Here is a 23684-nt window from a genome sequence, read left to right as displayed (position 1 = left end):
GCCCCCACGAGGTTCTAATCCAGTTCCACTGCGCCCGGCAATCCCATCTGGCCTCCTGTACCTGCCGCTGCTCAAGGGAGAGAGAGCCGCTACCGCAGAGGTTCAAACCAGTGCATTACGTTCAGGCTCACCTTGGAGGGATACAGGCCAACCTCAAGGCCCCTCAACAAAGCTGCAGTTCTAGCCTGAACGCATCGCATTCCTTTGCCGTGCCATTTCCATGTACACTGCGGGTACAGCGTATCGCCAGGGGCAGAATAAGAGTGACGGTACAACACGTAAAAATCCCGTAAGCATAATACGGACGCTTTCCCCATCACTGGCCATTCATGTTCTCTGCTGATCTATACACACGCTGCGCGCGCGCGCGCACACACACACACACACACACACACACACCCCACACAACAAACAGGCCACAGCAGCTCCCTCTGGGAACACGGCTAGGGCTGGGGGTCTAGGGACGAGTGGAGAATTTCTTCTCTTCCATAACCTTAGGTATCGCTTGGATTTTTTTTAACCTTGCCCTTGGGTTATTTCTCCTAAACAATGAAACCACTGTATTTTCATAAACGCATTCTTCAAACAGGAAGTATTCTTCCGGGATTAGCCCTACACCTCGCTCTACAAAGATCCCTCCCCACTAGCGGGACTCACCCGCCCCGCAGACCGGAGGGTTGGGCCGCCCACGGGCATGGGCTGGGGAGTCGGGAGCCAGAACAGTGCGGGGGGAGAGGCAAAGGCTCCTGTACAGACTGCCGCATCAAACCCCCTGACCTGGAGGCTGGGATGGGACTGGGACACAGACTCAGAAGTAGGAGCCGTAAGGCAAAAACAAACACCCCACCCAGAGCCAAGAGACGGGGCAGCCCAGCACAGGAAGTGCCCCCCCCCCGCTGGACCTGAACCAAGACTGTCTCCGGGCCCAGCTGGTCAGCGTCCCTACCCACTGCTGAGCGAGGAGGTTACTGGTGCCTGAACCACAACAAGGGCTCGAGAAGACCGTGTACAGACGTCACTCAGTGTGTCCATCGGTCACCATAAACCTGTTTCCATCTTCTTCAATGCCTCCCTCAAAAGCCTTTCTGGACGTGACTTCGTATCGGTAGTCTCCAAACTGTGTCCCAGAGTTTTCAAACCGAATCTCCCAAATGTGCTATCAATTTCTTCTTCAATATGAATTTCAGCAGTTTTTAAAACAACGGTAGAAACACGCCCTTGACACACCACGTACTGGCCACTCACTGAAGCCCAGACACAGCTCTGTGCTGCGCTTGACTTGTTTGTGCCCTGACGGCCCTCAGGCAGAGCTGCTCACAGCTTCCCTGCTTAACTGAATTACATTCTGAGATTTCAAGGTCACACTTAATGTTCCCATTTGCGACTACTAATCGCTGTGAATCAGGACTTTTCTTCAATATTGTACAATCAGAATAAAATCCGGGGCAAAATTATGTCTGCTGAGACTATTACAAGATTGCAGTCATCAGCCACAAGTTCTGATTTCAGATCTGTGCCCTCATCAGGCCAGCCTGATAAGTCTCCTCTACTGACTTTTTAACAAGTAAATAGTATGTATTTAAAACTTCTCAAATACGTTTACTGAATACCTACACTTTACTTGGGGGACACGGACGATTAAATAAAACAATGCATTTGAAAATACTTTGCAGCTGTAGAGTACTGTATGAACTGTGTAGATTATTAATTGAAATGTATTAGCTGAATCCTTGGACTGAAGTTCAAAAAAGGTTCCCTTTCCCTCCCCGGAGAAGGTCCTCTCCTTTGCCTTTACATTCCAATGAAACAGCACGGATTTCTAAGCGTTTTGAGAACTGCAGTGAATTGCTCTCCATCGTTTCCCAGCTGAGAACAGCTGGAGGAAACCCAAGAAGGAGGCTTGTGACGCAAAGAAGGAGCCCCAGGCACCAAGCCCACCTGGACAGCAGCGTCTCCCGCCGGAGTCTGAGCTGCTCTTCAGTTGACTCACAGAATTAGGACCCCCGAGGCAGACGTACCTAACACTCCAGCGCTGACAGCCGGTCAAGTAACCAGTTAGCACTTGGTCCTTAGCAGAAGGGACCAGGCTGGGGAAAAGGTGCCTTGGAGGCAGGATCTTGGTGCACACCTGCTCACGTGCACCTATCCAGAAGAGAGGCTCCACGGGGTCACCTGATTTGTAAAGAAGCCCATGCCCCCTAAAAATATCCGGACCCACTGATTTACTGCCACAGACCCCAGGCAGGGCGCACCTGGCTGAGGGAGTATGCAGACGAGAGTTAGAACTTCTGGTCATGCTTACTTTTGTCTCGTTCTTTTTGCACATCTCTTTTGTAAATGTTTTACATTCTATAAAATACAGTAGAACAGATATAGATTATAAATAAACACACGTGCGTGTATTGGGGGAGGGCTCATATATATTTGTTGGCTGCTCTTGCAGGGGGTGGGCTGCAGGAAGCATGGCGCCTGGGGGCACCGGACAGAGGGGACAGCGGGACAGCAAGGGACCGGGCAGGCAGGACTTTGCAGATTCGGAGGAGATGGTGCCCAACTTAAAATTCTGTTCACAGGTCAGTTGGAGACCCACATGCCTGACCACAGCCCAAGGGCCCCCCAGTCTTCCTCTCCTTCCCGAGGACACACTAGGAGAAGCACTTTGCCAGCCCACAGAGCCTATTTCGAGCCTCTACTTCATGCTGTCAGAAATTGCAAGCGAGATTAAGGGGCAAAGGGGTTTATTTTCTGTTTGGACAGCATCCCAGAATAGACAGAGGTGGTATCCTTTGGTCTCAATTTTTACAAACTTCCATGGGGCACTTTTGCAGCCCAAAGTCTCAATCTGAAGTGCCCCCAAAACCACTCCAGGGGAGAAACTAATAATACTTCATCTATTTTAAAGAGGGGCAGGCAAACATTTAAGTGGCACATGAATTTCTCTTGGGAAGTCAGGCCCCATGTACTCAAACTCTAAGCGGTGTTGACACGGGATTTACAATTTAATTCAAAGTAGAATTTGAATATCAAAGTCTAAAAATAAAGTGCAAGAAGAGGTTAGCCCTGGAGTCGCCCTGCGAGGAGTGGGGAGTACGGAGAGGTGAGGTTAGAATAAAACACAAGATAAGATGTTCTAAACACCTTTATAAAAACACGAGAGCAGCATGAAAATTCTTTGAAGAAATAGAACTCACTCTATGAGTCCCAAGAGAAAATCTTATGAGCATATAAAATCATATCAATTACAGCTTAAATTCAAACAGTACCAAAGGGAACTAAGCTTTCTTTTCGGCACTTCAAGAATTCGGCGACAGTAGCCAAAGAATATTCATAGGAATAAATGTCACTCTTGTAACAGAAAGAAGAGCTCATTCCCCAGCCAGGGGAGAAAAGGAGCCAGCACATTCCTCACCACTTAACCGACCACAGATCAGATGATGGTAACTCAGCAGCCTGGAATGAACAGCTGAGGTCAGCTGTAATTTGTGGGCTTCCCCCTGGCTCTTTTTCTGAAGACTATTTACATTTCATCTGTTAAAAATGTCCCAATGTGGGTAAGAATACTGAGAGAAAAGTTAGTCTCAGGAATTTCCTTGTCCCAAATTCCTTAACTATTTGCAAGCTGAGGCAAACTCCAAGTAATATATCTGAGGACACCTGGATATACTGGGGCCTCACTGATTTAGTTCACCCGGTTCAAAGCTTCTCTTATTCCCAGTACAAATTTAAAAGTTGCCAACATAGTGTGAACAGGACTTTTTCATACTTGAGCAAGGGAATTCGTTTCTCTTTTCAAAACGATGACTGAAATTCAGCTTGAAAACAAACCAGTTGCTAGGGCACCCCAGGTTAGAAAAGAGTCACCCACCCCCCACCAAATAAAAATACTCTTCAAAATGAAGGATAGTTTCTCTTTCTAGATAGTATGGCTTACTGCCTGTGGAAATTTCTGGAAATTTTGGAAACTGAAGGAAAGTGGGATGCTTAGACCCCGCCCACTCTCAGCCTTCCGCACCCCAGCTGACGCAGGAGCCCCCAACCCTGGGGCTGATTCCGACCCCTCTTTTTCACTGACACCCACATCCAATCCATCAGCAAATCCTACAGCTTTAACTTCAAAATTGGTCCCCGCCCACCTCACCGGCTCCACCTCGTCCACGTTGGTCCAAGCCCCACCATCTTTCTTGAATTTCGGCCAAGCTGTCCAAGTCTGCCCTGCTATCCGTTCGCAGTCAGTGACCCTCTGGAAACGTAAGTCAGATCTTTCACTTCCCCTTTGCCCCCAGTAACAGCCTTGTGACGGTTACAGGGTTGGGGGTCATCTTCACGGTGCTGGTGAGATCTCCACCCTTCTGTCCTATGACTCCCACCAGGGCTGCTGCAGCCCTGGGGTCCCGACGCTCCTTCCCGGAGCCTCCGCCCCACGCCTCTGTCCCCTCCTCCATCCCCTTAGACGTCTTCTCCTCTAAGGCCTGCCTGGCCCCCCTTTAACACCACACCCGCCCCAGCCGCAGGCCATATGCCCTGACCCCTGCACCCAGTGTCATCACCCTGATCTACCGTAAGATTCCCTCTTTATTACACTTAAGGCTTGCCGCCATGTTCTGGACCTCCAAGTCAGGAATCGAGGTTTTGGTCGCTTTAACACAAGTTCCTAGACTGTGTGGGGCACATAGTAGGTTCTCAATAAACAGTGCCAGTGGGGCCCATGGGGCCAGGGCCTCCAGCTTTTCTAAAGAGCCTCAAATTTACCTAGAGAAACAAGGTTATGACTCGACACAAATTTTAATCTTAACTGTAACCTGTTAGCCTCTGTCCTAATTAATCTGCATAATGTTATGATCTTTTTGTAAAAAATAAAAGCTGCGTATACAGAAAAGCAGAGGGTAAATGAACAGCGGAATCTCACTTTTGTTAAAAAAAAAAAAAAATCAAAGCATGCTCGTACGGTTGTACGTGTGTGTTGTGTAAGGGAAACCAGCAGTGCTGTAAGTACACCAAAATACCGACCCTGGATGTTGGAAATACGGATGAACTTTACCTTCTTTTCGTTATCTGTATTTACTGCATGTTTTCAATTTGCTATGAGACGAAAATAAAGGTCATATTTCCTTGAGGAGCTGAGCTTGGAACTGTTGCCCAAACCTGCAGGAGATGCAGCCCCGCTGCTGAGCAGGTGTGCGGGTGTCTGTGTTTCCCCGTGACCCTCACACCTGGCACTGCCATCCTTCCTTAGGCCGTTTTCTCCTTTCGTTCCCAGAACAGGAGCCCCGCAGAACCAACCACTGAATCCACATCCCTCTGGCCTGACCCCCAAGGAAACAAAGGGAAGCCTCTACCACCAATATTTAACTCAGAGACACCAGGAACGTCACGCGGAATTCAGATGTGGTGTGAGCTGACCTCCGCTTCTGTGTTTGGGAGGTTGATCACCGGGGCAGGTGCTGGGGCACGGCCATGCCCGCCAAGCCCTTACCTGTTGATCTCCAGTGTGTGCACTCCGTACTTGCTCTCAATCCTGTACTTTCCTGGCTCCTCTGCCTGGCAGATCAAGCTGCCGTCTTTATACCTAAAAGAGGGAAACACTTGTCTGAGCATAAAGGCCAACTGGCTGTTTTGCACGTGTCCCCACCTTCCTATTTCCCATCCCCCGCCGCCCCTCGCGGGCGCACGCGCACACACACACACAGCACGTTTTCGCTCTGCTTCTGCCTGATTCACCACTCAGATCATAGGCGGTGGGCAGAGCGGGAGCAGCTACGGGAAAGGTCCAGAGCCCACTCTCGGCTGTTTAAGGGGAGGTGGCTCTTGCAGGACTCAGACTACGGGGGCAGCCCTCAACCTGCATGGGACACAGCGTGGGGCCAAAGGTCCCCTGGAACTTGTTAAGAACTCTGGATACAACATTCCAAGGAAAAACGTAACCAGCGTTGGTTAGGCCCTGGTCCAGCTTCTGGAGGGAGGCCACAGTGTAGCCTGAGTGCACGTGGAGAGACCCAATTGCTCTGGACCCTGCCTGGAGGAGGCTGGCCTCGGTGTCCCCCCAGGACAGCAGGGCCACGGCTCCCCCTAGGGCAAGGGTGGGAGGCTCTCAGCCTCCCCGGCCCGCCTCGTGAGCAGCCAGAGGGCGGAGGCACTACTCTTCTGCTCTGCTGCCGACAGCCCTAACCCAGGACGCACGTGAAAGCACGGTGTTGTGGCCAGCGACAGATCCTGGGGACTCGGTACCAGCAAGTGGGAAAATAAATGAATACACAAGCTAGTTTTAGCAACATACGTTGAAACTGAAAGTGTCGGTGGGGCTTATTTAATTTTCAGCGTCACAAGGCTCGAGGAACCCTCTCACTGTGGTTCCAGAGCCTTGGAGTTTAGGGTCTCCACTTACATGAGTAAAAGCAGAGCTGCAGGTAAACACAGGTCATTTCCGGGAACCTGGTTTTCAGTAAAAGTCCTCTGGAAAATCATTTGGGTCAATTGCACTAAAATGAAAACGCCTGCCTAGGATTTCCAGGGGCCCCTCCGTGTGTTTCCACGCACGCACTTCCTGGTGAGTTTCAAGAGAATTGGTCCCTGGAGTAGGTGCCGCGCGCTCCCTGCAGGTGGATCTTCTCCATCCGCTCAGGTGAGCCAACGGCTGCAGATCCTTCACAGGAAGAGCAGCGGGGCCTCCGCCCCTGGGAGGTGCCCCCACTCACCACTGCACCACGGGGGTTGGGAAGCCCTGCACGGTGAAGCACAGCTTGACAGACATCTGCTCCCAGATGGTGTGCGACTGGAGCGGCACCAGGATCCTGGGGGCTCTGCTCAGCTGCTCCTCAAGGAAGTGCCTCTCCCAGGCCAGCCTGTCGTCCACCTGCCCCGGGGAGCAGCGCGTCAGGGGGCCAGGGGCGCGAGGCCCCCGCCACGAGGCCCGCGAGCATCGTGCCGACTACACGGCTGCACGGGCACCCGCCCGCCCCTACCGCGTGCTGCAGGCCGTGTCTGTCCGCGTGCTGCAGGGCGTATCTCTCCAGCTTGTCCTGGGCATGGGTGCGGGCCAGGTGCACCTCCTCCTCCAGCTGGGCCAGCTCACCGAGGAAACGCTCCCTCTTGGCCTCCGCATAGGAAGCCACCAGTGACTGGTACCTAGGAGCCAAGAAGCCACAGAATTCTCGGGACACGTGCAAAGGGCGTGTGGCCACTGAGGGCCTGGGACCAGACATGCGGTCCCCGGGGACTTCCTACGTGGGCTCAAGGAGAAGGTGGGAGACAAGCTACTTCTGCTTCTTTTGCAAGCTCTCCTCTTCGCGGCGACACACAGAACCCACTCGTTTTCCTGGGAGGCTGCCATTTCTGAGTGAATTTAAGACTGAAGTAAAGCCTTCTGAACTAATAGATTCAAATTAAGAAATAAGTCTGTATCCTAGAAAAATTAAAAGGATACAGTCAGCAGCTTCTTAATCTGTCGGGGCAGAGAAATGAGGGGCACCTTCCTTCTGGCCCGAGGGCCACCTCTGTGGGTTCCACAGGTTACATCCTGGCACTGCCAGGCCCAGCAGTGCGTCAGGCCACCCTGTCACCCCTCCCCGGCCCCATCCCCTCCTTCACCACCGCGTTCCCGAGGCCCCAGCAGAGCCAGAGGCTTGCTGTTCCCTGGGCTGCCCGGGAAGGGAAAACGGCAGCATCAAGTGTGCAGCCGGGGAGGCGGGGACCAGGCGGACGTGGCTTATAAAGGTGGGGTGTCAGACTGGAGGACTTTCTGCTCTGCGTGGCCCAGCCGTGTGGGGAAAGCCGTCCTAGAACCCGGGCAGCTCCCGCCACCCTCCACCCCGGGCCCTCCCGCCCCACCGCAGCCCTCACTACCAGTCCTCGCTTCTCCAGACACAGCGCAAATCGCAGGCCTGGTGTCAGGGGTCCGGGAAGCTGGAGATCGAACACAGAGTTTCAGGAAACTCTGCAGCTTCTTCAAGCAGAACCGTGGAGATAGGAACTATAATGAAAGCTAAACCCCTAGCGAGTGTTGACTCAGCCTCGTCTTCACTTCCGACCAGCCCAGCCCAGCCCAGCCCACACCCGCCTGCGTCCCGTCCCCGGACACACACCACGATCTCCTCGCTGCTTAGAGATCATCTCCTCGCCCCTCCGGCCTGTCCCCACACCCTCTGCTCATGGTGATTCTCCACGGAGGAGAACAAGCGTCTAGGTTTTTAGACACAGGTGCACATCCGTCACATCACCCTAATCCCAAGTGCCCGGCTCCCCTTCACTCACGGAGCCACACGCACAGAAATGACTTTGTAGGTCCCTGTGGGAGAAACAGCGAGCGCCTTGCTAAGAGGGCTCGCAGGAGCCGAGCCTTCTTGTCTGCAGTGAATCCCACTAAATGACAGCGTCAGCAAAGGCAAATCTCTATTCGTGCCGCAAACTGTCCTGATGAGCTTAAAGGATCAGATGTCCCACCTGGACCTCGTTTAAAATGTCTTTGTGAATTGCACTTGTCAATAGCACCGCCAGCCCCGAATGTTTTATAATAAATATTAGAACTAGAATTGCTCCCCCTGGCCGGCCCAGCCCCAAATACTGTGATCTGGGACATTGAGAAGGCACCCCTGCTAGTCTGTGATGGGGTGACTGTGACACTGCCCCCTTGCGCAGAATGATGTCACTCATCGTGCATTTGCCCTAAAGACAAGCCCCTCGGACAGCTGCATAACGCAGGGAGGCCCACTTTTCACAGGACAGAAGCAGAGGCATCAAAGGGACATTTCTAATCTGCTGTATCTTCCAGGAGGACATTTCCAGACCCTTCAGGGCACGCCGATGCCTCGTTGGTATTTATTTTACATGAAGACATAGCTTAACTCAAACTGATGAACCCATAACTTCATCTCTCTCCAAGGACCCATTTGTCCTGTAGGTTAAACTCATATCTGCCACAGGAGGTAAGGAATAAATATGTACTTTCAGTAACGCCTAAGGCCAGCAAGAGTAGTGAATTATCATAAAAAGGACTGGAATTCATCGAACTCCTCAAATCACACTACACCGGGCTCCCTCGAATGGCAGGGACAGAGCAGGGGTTGCAATAAAATCTCCATTAACTCCGGCCCAGCTCACCAAAACCTCCAATTACTTAGATTTACTTTTAAAGGAGGAAAGACCTAATTTCAATAAGATCTTTCACATGGGAGATATGCACATGGGTTGTGAGAATAAAATACTGTGAGGGTCCTAAAATGCAGAATCCCAAAGCATGGGTGCTGGGCTCTGTGGAGAGCTGACACAGCCCTGACCTATATCCACTGCACTTGCCCAGAGGGACTGACATTTACCCTGAGCACCAGGGACACAGTAACATTATAATCAGTCATCAAGAATCAAAATACATTCTTGAGTCAGATTTGATATTGCAAGAGTAGCTTCATGTGTTTTAGGAAGGTTTCCAACAGCCAGGATTGTCACAAAAGTCATTTTTGCCGAGACCACATCAATCATGGTAACCCACTCCCTGACTGTTCAAATTAATACAAGCTTACTTTCCCCATTTATTTCACCCCAGGAAACTGAGGAATAGGAACTTTATGGGATAAGATCACACCAAGGTATAACTGATTAAAATAAAATTATAAAGCTCTGGTCTTCTCACTCCCTGGGCCAAAACCTTAAGCATAGGAGAACCCTTTCTGAAATAATCCAACACAAAAAAATCCAATTTCTTAATGTACACATTCTGAAGTGATTCTTTTACAAAGGAAGTCTTCACTTGACAATAAAATTAATTTTCAGGGCAAAATTCCCATAAGGCATCTAAAAGATTTTTTTTTTAAATAAAGGCTAATCTCTTCAGCTATACAATATTTTTACTAAACATATTCCTTAGTCATAGTGCAACTTTCAGACTGAAACATGTTGAGCCAAATCTCATTTCCTTCCGGTTTTGAGTGTTTTAGCGATACAGAGAAAACTTTCTAGAAATAAGTAGGAGGAGAAGGTGAGGGGGAAAAAATAGAGCAGATACGAAATGAAGCATTCATGAGATGGCTCAAGTGCTCTGTTCTGAAAAGATCCAAGTCAGTTGACCACCTGTTTCTCTGTGATCTGGAAATAATTTTAGAACCGACGTTCTTAGTAACCCACCCCATTCCTGTGACATTTTCCCCATGAGCTGAGTCTGTAGAAATGTGAAGCATGAGGGTCTACAGAACCCCCTCCCTTCAGCTCTGTGTCCACACAGACACGTGGCTGGAATCCTGGCCTCTCTTTGGAAGATTCCGCACTCAAGTCTCAAGCCTCACAGCTGTTCCTTAATAGCCGAAGAGGCTGGTGGTGGAAATTCAAAAACTCCAACTCAGACCTTTAGGTCTCGAGGCCTCCGAATGTGACCAGCGTGCTTTCTGGGGAAAGGGAGTGAGTTTGGGGGGAGAGGAGAGAGGCCTGAGGCCAATCCAGCTGCAACGTGTGGACAGTGGCCGTGGGTCCTCTGGACCGCAAGGTTCTCTTCTGCACGAGGATGCAGAAAATCCAGCCGCAGTCGTTTCCTTGTCGGGATGAATTGAGATGATGACAGTGGAGAATAAGAACCGACTGAAAACGGTCGCGCGTGGCTTTCACTGCAGCAAGTGTTCCCTTCCCAGTTCGCCCACGTCCCCTTTCGGCTATGCCCCCTGCCTCATTCTCTGACTGCAGAGCCCCTGCCCAGGCCGCGGGGCAGCGCGGGGCGCCCGGGGCTGGCCTGGCGGCGGGCAGAGAGGGCAGGGCGTTACCTGTGCCTCCTTTCCTGCTCGTCCTCTTCCAGCGCGGTGCTCAACTTCCTGGCACACAACCTGCAGGTGGTCCCCTCCTGTGCCGTCTGGCTGGACCCTCTCTGCGAGGACGACTTCTGAGTGACAGATTTCTGGGAAGACGTCTGGGTGGAAGCGCGCCTTGGCGAACATGGGAAAAATCACATATGGTGGAGAAGTGTAAAAATGCATCGTCACAAACAACATCACTCCCTTTCCACGCCCCCAAGCCATCCTCGAAATGCAGGGCACCCACACCTGCACATGTGGACACACACACATGCACACGCCTGCAGGCACACCTGTGTGTATGCGCTTACTTGCACATGTGAACACACACACACACACACACACACACACACACACACATCCCTAAGTGTAGCCTCCAGCCCGTCTGCACAGGCCCATCCCCCGCAGGGGGCGCGCCCCCAGACTCAGCTGCCCGCCACCCCTGCCCCTCCCTCAGGCCAGCCAGTGCCTTTCAGGCCCGTTTGGCCGGAGGCCATGATTATATATATATCTCTTAAGGGATCTGCAGCTCCCTGAGGCTGCTGGGAGGGGCAGACAATGTTTGGCTTTGTTTGTTACCAGGATGGCAGCTAACCACAAGGACCACAGGCGGTTCTAAATATAGGGGCTGGGGACGTGGGCCTGAGGCCGGAGCCCGTGCCCAGTGTCCACCTCCTAAATTAACACCACAGAAACATGGGGGCCAGGGCATGTGCCACTGGCCCCTGCAGACGCAGAACCTCAGAAGCTCACAGATGAGGCTGCGGCTTGACACCAGCCTATCAGGCAGTGAACAAAAAATCTACCTTTTGCTACATTATTATTAATGTAGCAAAATTATCATTGAGATGGGGTTCCATCCGATCTTCACTTGGCCCCCATTAACTTCTGTCCCACCGACATTCTTTCCCATGGGTTTCCTTCTCATTGCCCTTGCTTTTTGGTGACCTTTTAGATTCTAGTTCTGGAAGGCATGTGAAGAAGAGTGAAGTCAAGGAGCAATTACTGAAGGTCCATGACTCATGAGCTAAACCAGGGGCTCGGAGCCAGTCTACCAGGACCTGCCGGGATCTACAGGATTTGCCAGGATCTCCCAGGATCTGCCAGGACCTGCCAAAATCTGCCAGATCTTCTAGGATCTACCAGGATCTCCCAGGATCTGCCAGAACATGCCAAAATCTGCCAGATCTTCTAGGATCTACCAGGATCTCCCAAGATCTGCCAGGATCTCCCAAATCTTCCAGGACCTGCCAGGATCTACTAGGATCTGCCAGGACCTGCCAAAATCTGCCAGATCTTCTAGGATCTACCAGGATCTCCCAAGATCTGCCAGGATCTCCCAAATCTTCCAGGACCTGCCAGGATCTCCCAGGATCTACCAGGACCTGCCAAAATCTGCCAGATCTTCTAGGATCTGCCAGGATCTCCCAAATCTTCCAGGACCTGCCAGGATCTACTAGGATCTGCCAGGACCTGCCATGATGCCATGCAGCGCCCCACACAAAGTTTGCTGTGCAGCCAGGTCAGCCACGTTCCCCGTCTGGCTCTGGACACGGGCATCGGGGAGCACGGCCCTCCCTACCTCCCCGGCTAAACCAGTTCATCCCCAGGCTTCAGAGGACTGGATAAAGCTTCTTGCCTTGAAAGTCAGACAAAGCTCGTAATCAAGGCTCGGCCTGCCCCATCAGTGAATTACAACTTACTTTTTCGCTGCATATTCATCCAGAAGGTACCTTGTTTGAATATTACGGTATGACTGGTCAAAGTTTTTGTGTCTCTTTTGGTAGAAGGGCATGGCAACAAGTGACATCTTTGTGGACACCTAGAAAAAAGAGTAACAAATAGAGCAGAGGTCCTGGAATTTCTAAAGTAATCAGGCTCCTGCAATTCACACTAACCTTTTAGGTTGTTCCAAAGAGGAAAATCAACTCCAATTAACAAAACCCTTGTGGGGAAAGAGAATATAAGAAAAAGTCTTTAAGAGGAAATAATCTTGGACACCTATTAAGTTCCCTGGGACCTGACTTCATTTCTTGTTTGCTTCCATAAAAATTAGAAGATTGAGCCGCTCGTTTCCCTTAATTGTAAACTCACCCAATGTCTATAAACTACCTAGTTTGTTCAAGGCAATGTGAAAAGCAATGTGAGCGATAAGGATAAAAATAATTAAAGCACAGGTCAGAGAAGTAAACAAACACTTAGAATACAAGAGAGGAGGAGATAAGAGCAAAGGAGACACAAAATGTGTTGGGAAGTAAGGGGGGAGCACGTGGCCCAGGGGTGAAGCGGGTGACATTTGAGAAGAGCCCAATGGACTGGGGAGGTGATGGGCGGAGGTGGGGCGGGCGGAGGGCATCCCAGGGGCAAAGTGGGAAGCAGGAAAACACTGGGGCTCAGGATCTCGGGAAAAGCAGACAGGAAACGTCGCTCCGGAAAGCACGCAGCCGCGTGGAGGTTTCGGCGTCTGCGCAGGAGGCGAAGCGTCTCCTGCTCTGAAGGGGGGTTTGAGAACAGAACGGTCTCCAGGAAGCCTTCCAGACCCAGTCCCCTAAAATCCCATCTCACTGGCTACTTGTCGGCTTGCTTGGTTGGGAGGGGCAGGCCTGGGGGCTGAGCCCAGCTCCAAAGTCTGGGGGATGCGGGGAAGTGAGCGCTCTTTGGCTAAATTCTCCCCAAACAAGAAGTCTTCGAGACCCACCCTGCAGCAAGGATGTGGGGATCTGAAGCAGCGCAGGTATTAGCCGGCCGTTTGCTGCATGTGTTCACCCAGATAAGTAAAATGCCAGCTTACCGGGCTGCTTGACTCTCTCCAAAAAGGGACGCAGACAATGTCCCTAAATCCCTGTGATTATTAACTTCCCAAATAAAGGGGCACAAGAACTCCTCCAAACCCGAGCTCCATTTTTGTCATCTGTGTTGAAATTGGAATAATCTGCCCCGATTTAAAGAAGGATCCTTAGGAGGCCTCACAGCACAGCCCCAGGGGACACGGGGGTGGAAACGGGCAGAAAACGCCAGGTCCCGTCCCGAGATGGGCCCGCACCCTCATTCCTCATTGCAGTGCACGCCTCTAGGCAAATGTTAGAAAACCTGACAAGCATAGAATTTGCTCCAAGTCTATGTCTCATGATCCGTTCCCTTCAGACTATGATTTCCTAGAATCACAGAATTATAGAGCTTGGAAAGATCCTTGGGGATTACCCAAGCCCCTATTCTATGGGGGAGGACGAGTGGAGCAGGGGACCTGATAGCCAGAGAGGAGAAGTGATTTCCCTAAAAACATACAAAAAGTGCCTGCCCATCCGGAGGCCACCAGACTTCTCTTTCGGGGTCTTCTATACTTTTCCACACTAACTCATCTCAAAATTCCCTCCTAAAAACCAACTAGTCAACCAACTACCACGTCTCCATGGAGGGTCCAGCGTGTGTCTTGTGATTGGCATACATTTGACTATAAATATATAATAGAATGTTGCACCTAAAAGAACCCAACAAAAACATACCCCCTCCATCCCACCCCCATTTTAAAAGAGGTACCATAACGTTGAGGTCAAGTGCACAGGTTTTGACACCTGACAGGCCTAGGATCGACTTCCGACTCCAGCACTACTGTGAAGTGGCCTTGGGCTGACCTATCACTTCTCTATCTTGGACGTTCTACTGAATCTGCACAGTGCTGGCACCGTGCTTGGTAGGGAGGAACAAACAACCAAAACTGGGAGCCGCCCCTAGCACACTATTCTTGTTTGTTGTTGTTAAGGTGAATTCTGCAGGTAGGACAGGGTGTCTGAAAACACGCACTTATCACTTTAATATTTGCACAATATCCTCGACTGCATCTCTGGGCTTTTTCAATGAGTTACTCAGGGTGAATCTTCAAGGAAAGCTTCTGCCCATAAGGTACACACTCCGTTGCTGGGGACAGGTCACTGGATTGATGTGTTGGGGCACACGGGTCACCACCTGGAGCCAGTTTCATCTAGACGCCTTCTCCCATCACCCCTGCACTCATGGAGGAAAAGTCAGCTACAGCAGAAAAACCCAGAACAGCCTCTTCACCTGCTGCTGCAGCAGTGGTCCTGTCCCGTCACAATGTTTACTTACATCTGTGTGGAGTTACCCTTCAGATCCGGTTGTGTTTCTTGGCAGAGGGAAGAGTCCAAAAATGGCCTAGGTGACCGGAGAGGATAAGCTATCTCGACATGTTTAGAGTGTGGCAGCTAGCACCCTCAGAGCCCCCCCTTGGTGGGACCCTGCCTGTTCACAGCCAGCGACCTGCGGGCTCCGAGTGCAGTCAGCACCCGGCGTGTCCTGGGCTGACGCGATGCCAGCTCAAGTGGCTGGTGAGTCCTCACACATCCTGCCGGGAGCAGGCACTTTGTGGCGATCGGGCGCAGGGCCGGAGTCGAGTGCACGTGGTTCCCATGCTCTCGCTCTGACCGTGGACTTGCTGGAGGTACGACCCCCAGGGCACCATGGGGCCGTGGTGGTACCCAGGGCTCACCCCACGTGATTCTCTGCTAGCTGAGTGGACATGATGCTGAGGGCCAGCAAGCCAGGAGGCTTCTCCCACGTCCACCCCACCCGCACTTGGAGCACCTGCCCTGCGCTGCACCGGCCAAGCCTGGACCAGGGGGCCATTGCATTTCAAGGACAGAGACATCTTAGGGACACCTGCTCCAGGGAAGGCGGCAGACTCCCACCTTCTGTGCATGGGACCCCCTGCCCGCACTCACTGACTTTATGAGCCTCAAGCCCAGCCCAGGTGCACGGGAAGGGCCACCACACAGCCCAAGCCCACGCCAGGCCACCCATTTGGGCTCTGCTCAGTGGACCTCAAATTCCAGAACCTGGGGACTTCCCTGGTGGCACAGTGGTTAAAAGTCTGCCTGCCAATGCAGGGGACACGGGTTCGAGCCCTGGCCCGGGAAGATCCCACATGCTACGGAGGAATTAAGCCCGTGAGCCACAACTACTGAGCCCACGAGCCACAACTACTGAGCCCACAAGCCACAACTACTGAGCCCACACGCCACAACTACTGAAGCCCCCGCACCTAGAGCCCGTGCTCCGCAACAAGAGAAGCCACCGCAATGAGAAGCCTGTGCACCGCAACAAAGAGTAGCCCCCGCTCGCCGCAACTAGAGAAAGCCCACACAGCAATGAAGACCCAACGCAGCCAAAAATAAATAAATAAAATTAAAAAAAAAAAAAATTCCAGAACCTGCCCGGGTGTCCCTGTCCCCACTGGGAGCCTGCAGACAGGGGTAAGGACGCCTCGTGGAAGCGAGTTCCCTGCAGGCACGGGCTCCGACCCCCCTCAGCCTGGGGCCGTGAGGGGCGTGGCCAGCTGTGCTCTGGGGACCCCACCGAGAGGGGGGCGTGGCGGCAGTGTGCACAGAGCTCTCTCCACTTTCTCCTCTTTAGGGAAACGACCCCCAGCTGACGCCTCAAAAGACAGCGAAGACAGCGGCCCCCAGCACAGTTCTGGGGGGTGAGTCCCGCATGGAGGGGGCGTTGGGGGCTGGATTCCAGCGCTGACCCTGCCGCCCACCCAGCTCTCGGGTCTCAGTTTGTTTCGCTGAGAACAGAGGGGCCAGTGGAGGAAGCAGGGACATTCCTTCAGGCGCCAGCGGCGCCCGGATCTGTGGCCAAGTTTAAAACCACCGGAGGCAACACCCCGCTCCGCCCACTGACCGCCCTCAAATACCAAAGAAGCAGAGTCGACCTTGGTCAAACACACAGGTTCTGGTGTTTTCAGCAATCATGAGTGAATTTACACAACTTGAGATGCATCCCCTTATTCTGTCCTGGTTCAAATCTCGACCTTTCCTACGAGGAAACTGCTTCAGGTGATGAAACTAACCCTCAGGTCACTGGTTCCCGGTGACGGAGCCAAACTTCCATCCCGGCGTCTGACTCGGCACCGGCCTGCTTCCCACCCACTGTCGCTCCTGACACGTTTGGGAATCATGACACTGAAATGAAACGCGAGCCTGCCCTCAAGCACAGGGGGCTGTGCGTCCGTGACAGGCTCCGTCCTGATCCCTTCCTGCGAGGACTATTTGGAACCGATCTCTCATGTCACCAAGAAGGGTTTTAATCTGTGAAAACATTTCAATGAAAACACATTTACTTCCATTTAATAAAAGAAATTGTTTGTGCAGCTAAAGTTGTTGAAGTCCGTGAACACACCAAGTTAAAGCTCTTCTAGAGAAACAGAAAGGGCACAGTTGGTCCACAGCCCCAAGGAACTACGCCCTCAGTTCCCAAGACGGGTTCCATTCACATCGGGAACTACTTTCCCCAAGGTTTTTCCAAACTACTCGGCTCCAAAAGGAAATATAACTGAGCACAGCATAACTCTTCAAATCCTCACCATCCAACGTGGCCTGACGTCTAATGTCTGTCAGCCAGCTTCCCAAGTGTCCCCCAAAGAGCCTCTCAGCCCCAGGACTGAACGTCTTAGCAGGTCCCTCAGCTACCTCTCTCCTTGAAGCTCCAGAGTTCTTCCAGGGAGCCTGATTCATCCAGCCCCCACGCTTAAGCAGGATCAAATTAGATGGAGAAACAAGATAATGTGCTGCTTCCTGGACGGGAGCTTTCCAGCAACCCAGCGACTTACCACACTTTTCATAAATTGCCAGAATTAAAAACAAATCAACAGTTACACAAATATTTCATCCCATAAACTTTACCCACAGGTTCTCCTTGTTTTCATGAAGCACAGGCACCTGGGTGAAGGTCCCTAATTCAGAGTTAGCTTCATGCAAATTCGCTGCACATAGAACCCAGACTCAGTCTAGTAAATAACTACTCCAAATGATCTTTGCTACATGTGCTCTTCGACTCCTGTTTTACTTCTACTCAGTGAGGAAGGACCTTGAGACCAGGAGGTGGAGAGAGCTAAGCATTTCCAAGCACTGAGACCCCACGTTCCTGCCTCACTGCCCCTCCCGGGCCTTCTGGGTGCAGGCATCCAACTCCACTGCCTTTTTCTGGGGCAGCGTTTCAAGAGCATGACCAGAGGAAGCTCAGGCTCTCTTAGGGGAACTGAGCCTGAAAATCCTGCAGGATCGTAATGCATCAAAAAGCACAAAGGAGAAAAGCGTCATTGTGAGGCGAGAACTTAGAAATCGTGACAAGAAGTACTGTTTTCGTCCCCTCCCCTAGATGCTACAGTCCAGGTCTGAGCTGAATGGCCCTGCTTTCTTTCTGTTTCTCTTAAGAAAATATCCAATTTTATTTCACACCATTTCAAACCTGCCCTCTCCTGACAGAGGCTCTCATTTCTGTGACTCGTGAAAATTGCAGACATCCATCAACCCACTCAGGGACCCAAAGGAGATGCTGCGAAAGCCAGGGTTAAAGTGCAAGGGCTGGGAAGGGGCTCGGAACCTCCTAACAACACAGGAAGTATTCAAATCCAGTCAAAGAAACACAGACCTTGGCTCTAATTACTGGCTGACCTTTTCTGCATGGAGTGGAGTTCGCCGGTTCCCGTGGCTTCACCCTGACACCCTTTGCTTAGGAAATCTGAGTGCAGCCAGCTTCTGTACGCTACCCTTCCCTCCTCCAAAGCCTCACATCAGAAAAGGAAAGCAGCGGAGGAAACTTACCCAGAGAGAAAGGAAGGTGGCGAAGAGGAGAGGGCGTCTGCCTCACGGGCTCACCAGGCTGCAGGCTCCGGCCGAGGGAAGCAAAGCACGTCTCCCTCCAAACGTCTGGCCTCCCTCCCATTTATGGCTGAGGAGATGCTATTTATAGACCCTTGGGAAGCCTGGCCCCTCGCTGATACCTGCATCATAAATCATCAGCCTGCTCTTAGGAGGGGAAAACGTTTAATTCGAGGAGGAAAAATCGAAAAGTGAAAAGCATCCTTCCCAACGCACAAAGTGCATTTCTCATGCCCAGGAAACTGAGGAAGCAGCTACTGACAGAGAAAAAGAGGGCAGGGGCCTGACATCCCACCCTGCCCGCCCTCCCCAGACTCAGCTGTACTCTGAACATAAATTTGCAGACTTATTTTTAATGCTTTGGGGCTAAAGTTTCCCTGGTACACAAACGGACACTCGCAGATGAGTCTCTAACACAGACTTGATTGCAGTAAGCATTTTCACCATTTTGACACCAAACCCCGAGAGTGCTGTCAGCCGTGGATGGAGGGAAGGTGGCCTCTGTCGGGGGGGCGGTGGAGTGTTTGGTTGGGTTTTTTTAATTTTATTTCAGAGATGACTCAAGCTCTGACTTGGTTTCATCCTGGGGTTAATTTAGCCAGAACTTCTACCTAAAAGAGGACCCATGCCTAGTCGGCAAGTTACGTCTTATTTATAGTTACTACCACCGGCGTGCGCGGCATCTAAGCCACCCAGATGACTGCAGGGTGCAGCATGTGTCCAAGTATAAATAACACACGACTGGCACGATTGATCTGGGCTGTCACAGGGAGCCTATCGCCGAGAGGGCGGCTGAGTCGGGACGCCCCGCCTCAGAGGCCAGAGCTGACTGCAGCCACGTCCCAGGCTCGGCCGCAGTGGGGCTGTTTCCCTGCTGGCACAACGTGTGTGAGAACAACTGACTTTTAAGTCTGTTGCAAAAATTAGTGAGAATAATATATAGGAAGTGCCCGAGAGTCCAAAAAACTCCCTGTTCCCACATCTGGTTTATCAAGAATGTAGCCAAAGACCAGCAGCACAGGTCAATGGATGAGTGAGATAAATACCACAAAGGCACGCAAGACACGGAAGCAACCCCAGTGCCCATCGACAGATGAATGGATAGAGAGGACGTGGTACATACGTACGATGGAATATTACTCAGCCATAAAAAAGAATGAAATCACGCCATTTGCAGCAACGTGGATGCACCTAGAGATGATCATACTAAGTAAAGTAAGTCAGACAGAGAAAGACAAATATCATATGATATCGCTTATATGTGGAATCTAAAAAAATAGTACCAATGAATCTATATATAAAACAGAAACAGACTCAAAGACATAGAAAACAAACTTACGGTTACCAAAGGGGAAAGGGGGGGAGGGATAAATTAGGAGTTTGGGATTAACATATACACACTACTATATATAAAATAGGTAACAAACAAGGACCTACTGTACAGCACAGGGAACTATATTCAATACCTTGTAATAACTTATTTATATAGTGGAAAATAATCTGGAAAAGAAATATATATTGATATATATGCATAACTGAGTCACTCTGCTGTACACTTGAAACTAACACAATCTTGTAAATCAACTACACTTCAATAAAAAAACAAGCTATCACAAAGGCACAGAGTAAAAGCTGTTTACTTCACCATCTGAGCATACTTGTATCCTCTCCATCCAGCCATTCACTCTCCTCCCTAAACACTGCCACCGATGTTCCGAACGTGGGCTGAACCTGCAAGCAGACAGGAGCCAAAGAGAGGAATCCCAGAGGATGTGGTCAGAGGTGCGAGTTACAGCCATCCTCCCCGGCTTCCCAACCTCGGGGATCCCTTTTCACGGAAGCCACTTGGCATTGGGTTTCCATCACGTGCGACCTAAAGAATCCTGACTAATGCAAAGAAAAACTTCAGTGATTTTACTTCTACAAATTTAGCTAAAATTTGCAATAAGATGGAGGAAAAAAATGATATCAAGGAAAAATGTCAGAGGACAAAAAAAAGGAGACTGAAAGCTAAAACGTGGCGTCAGAAACATTCTGAATCATGGAAACCTCGGGGTCACATGGATTACAGGGCAAAGTTAAGTCCTAAGGATTTCATGAAATTATAGCACAGGGCCAAAATAGATGCTCAATGCAGAAAAATCTATTTGAATACTTGAAAAAAGTAAAATTATTCTAAGATATTTTGTTAACTTCCATACATTCTGTCTCAGAAAGCACCAAAAGAAATGGTCTAACGCAGTTTAGAAAACGTCTATCCAACTGGCTGGATACTCGTAACTATTTTACGTTACAAAGATTGAAGGCCCATCAAAAAGAAGCTTCCAGGCTTTGGCGAGAGCACGAAGCACAGCATCAATCACGGTGGAAACGGCGCTGCTGGCTGTCTGGAACGTGTGTTGGCCTTTATTTCCTCATGCCTACAGTGGGTCCCCCACTAACAGACGGCTGCCAGGAGGGGCGCCCGGAGAACTGGGCCCCCTTAGCCCCAAATATGCCAGCTCTTTCTCCAGACTGTTCATCTCTCTGCTATTGAGGGTTTCACTTCTCACCAAAGAATTGATCCTAACATTCTTGCCGCAGCGGCCCATCCGGAGCCTCTAAGCTGGGCACGTGCACTGCCCGGCTCACCAGCCCTGCTGAGCCACCTTCCCCACAGATGCCACCTGACAGGCCCCACAGGGGAGGGGCCAATGCCCATCAGAACTCCCCCATGAACTTCACTCCCTTCAGATTGCTGGCCTGCCTGCATGGGCGCTTAAGCCTGTCCCCCCAACCCTGCCCCCCAGACCCTGCCTCCCCAGGACCCTGCACCCCCAGACCCTGCACCCCCTGGACCCTGCCCCCCCGGACCCTGCCCCCCCTGGACCCTGCCTCTCCTGGACCCTGCCCCCCCGGACCCTGCCCCCCCGGACCCTGCCCCTGGACCCTGCCCCCCCTGGACCCTGCCTCTCCTGGACCCTGCCCCCCCTGGACCCTGCCCCCCCTGGACCCTGCCCCCCCCTGGACCCTGCACCCCCTGGACCCTGCACCCCCTGGACCCTGCTCCACTGAGGCAGGCACGTCCTGGAGGAGCTCAGTAAACAACTCACCCAAGAGAAACCACAGAGCAGGATTGTAAACACAAGCTTCCTGTCAATATTCTCAGCTGCTCCAAAGGCGATCAGAATTTCCTCAGCCCTCTCAAACTATCCCACATTCTAGGCAATGAAGCAGCACCTCGAATGGGAAGCGAACCCTGCATATGAGAAACGAGAACCGGAGACCGGGACAACTCCATCAGGCCATCAGCCCCACCACTGGCCCTCCTCTTCAAGCCCTGGAAATGTGCGTATCACAAAGGAGGTACACTCTGAGAAATGTGCTTTGTCCTTCTCTCTCTCTTCAGAATGTCTTTCTTCCCAGACATGTGTGTCCGTATGTTCCATATTTGGATTATACGGGAGAATGGTTTAAACCTCAAGAAAAGCACATGTCTAGATGAGAACTTTCTGAAAATGTTCGTCGTACAAGTGTGACCTTGTTCAGAGAGATGAAACCACCCCCTTTTTAAAATACCTGTGTTCAAGAAAAAAGACTACAAAATGGAGAATTTCATCAGAGAACTGGAGTTTATTTTTTTAATAACATAGACTTTTTTTTGGTAATTTATCCTTTACTCTTTTTTATTAATTAATTTATTTTTTAAATTTATTTATTTTTGGCTGTGGTGTGTCTTTGTTGCTGTGTGCGGGCTTTCTCTAGTTGTGGCAAGCGGGGGCTACTCTTCGTTGCGGTGCGCGGGCTTCTCACTGCGGTGGCTTCTCTTGTTGCAGAGCACGGGCTCTAGGCACACGGGTTTCCGTAGCTGTGGCTCGCGAGCTCTAGATGCAGGCTCAGCAGTTGTGGCGCACGGGCTTCGTTGCTCCGTGGCATGTGGGAACTTCCCGGACCAGGGCTCGAACCCGTGTCCCCTGCATTGGCAGGCGGATTCGTAACCACTGCGCCACCAGGGAAGCCCTACTCTTTTTTTTTAAACAGACTTTTTTAGAGCAGTTTTAGGTTCACAGCAAAATGGAGTGGAAAGTATGGTGGTTTCCATCTGCTCTGGTCCCCCCACATACACACCCGTCCCCATGACCAACACTCCACAACAGGGGTGCCTTTGTCACGATTATCACTCCAAGTCCTCTTACATTAGGGGTCCCTCTCGGTGTTGTACTTTCTATGGGTTTTGGCAAATGTATGACATTTATTCACATTACAGTATCATATAGAGTAGATTCATCGACTAAAAATCTTCTGTGCTCTGTCTGTTCATCCCTCCCCCCAACCCCTGGCAACCACTGATCTTTTTACTGTCTCTATAGTTTTGCCTTTTCCAGAATGTCACACAGTTTGTGGACTTTTCAGCTTGGCTTCTTTCACTCAGTGATATGCATTTGAGGTTCCTCCGTGACTTTTCATGGCTTGAAGGTTTATTTCTTCTCAGTGCTGAATAATATTCCATTGTCTGGAAACACCACAGTTTATTTTATCCACTCACCTACTGAAGGACATCTTGGTTGCTTCCAAGTCTTAACAATTATGAATAAAGCTGCCATAAACATCCCTGTGCAAACTTTTATGTGAACATGAATTTTAACTCATGAAACTTGTTTTCATGAGTTTTTCAACTCATCCAGCACCATCGCTGGATCATAGGGTAAGAGGATGTTTAGTTTTGTAAGAAACTGCCCAACTGACTTCCAGAGTAGCTGTATTCCCACCTCTGCATCCCCACCAGCAGTGATGAGAGTTCCCGTTGCTCCACACCCTCACCAGCATTTGATGTTGTCAGTGCTCTGGATTTTGGCCCTTCTCATAGGTGTGTAGTGGTGTCTCCTTGTTTGAATTTGCGTTTCCCTGATGACATGTGATGCGGAGCATCCTCTCATATGCTACTTGCCATCTTTGTATCTTCTTTGGCGAAGTGTCTGGTCAAGTCTTTTGCCCAGTTTTTAATCAGGTTTTTCATTTTCTTTTGTTGATTTTTAATAGCCCTTTGTATATTTTGGATAAGAGTCCTTTATCAGGTATGTCTTTGGCAAATCTTTCTCCCAGTCTGTGACTTGTCGGTTCATTGTCTTGACAGTGTTCTGCACAGAGCAGACATTTTTAATTTTCACCAAGTCCCACTGATCAATTATTTCTTTCATGAATCGTGTCTTTGGTGTTGTACCTAAAAGTCATCGCCATACTCAAAGTCATCGAGACTTTTCTC

At 50.8% G+C, this 23684-nt stretch overlaps 1 protein-coding gene across 1 annotated transcript in view; it reads right to left on the bottom strand.

The window, feature by feature from the left end:
* Positions 1-18510, bottom strand: part of MYOM2 (myomesin 2) — an 83315-nt gene extending 64805 nt beyond the window's left edge. Inside the window, exons 1-6 of the mRNA XM_082443958.1 lie at positions 18386-18510; positions 12470-12588; positions 10740-10898; positions 6960-7122; positions 6693-6850; positions 5474-5566 (exon numbers count right to left, since the gene is read on the bottom strand). Coding sequence (XP_082300084.1) covers positions 5474-5566; positions 6693-6850; positions 6960-7122; positions 10740-10898; positions 12470-12576 — 680 coding nt within the window. The 5' untranslated portion in view covers positions 12577-12588; positions 18386-18510. The remainder of the gene's footprint in view (positions 1-5473; positions 5567-6692; positions 6851-6959; positions 7123-10739; positions 10899-12469; positions 12589-18385) is intronic.
* Between the last annotated feature and the right edge of the window lie 5174 nt (positions 18511-23684).

Source organism: Balaenoptera physalus (assembly GCF_965194825.1).
Source record: "Balaenoptera physalus genome assembly, chromosome: 21".
In the NCBI taxonomy this organism is placed as follows: domain Eukaryota; kingdom Metazoa; phylum Chordata; class Mammalia; order Artiodactyla; family Balaenopteridae; genus Balaenoptera; species Balaenoptera physalus.
Note: the sequence above shows the minus strand (reverse complement) of the source record. Positions and strands in the feature narration are given on the sequence as shown.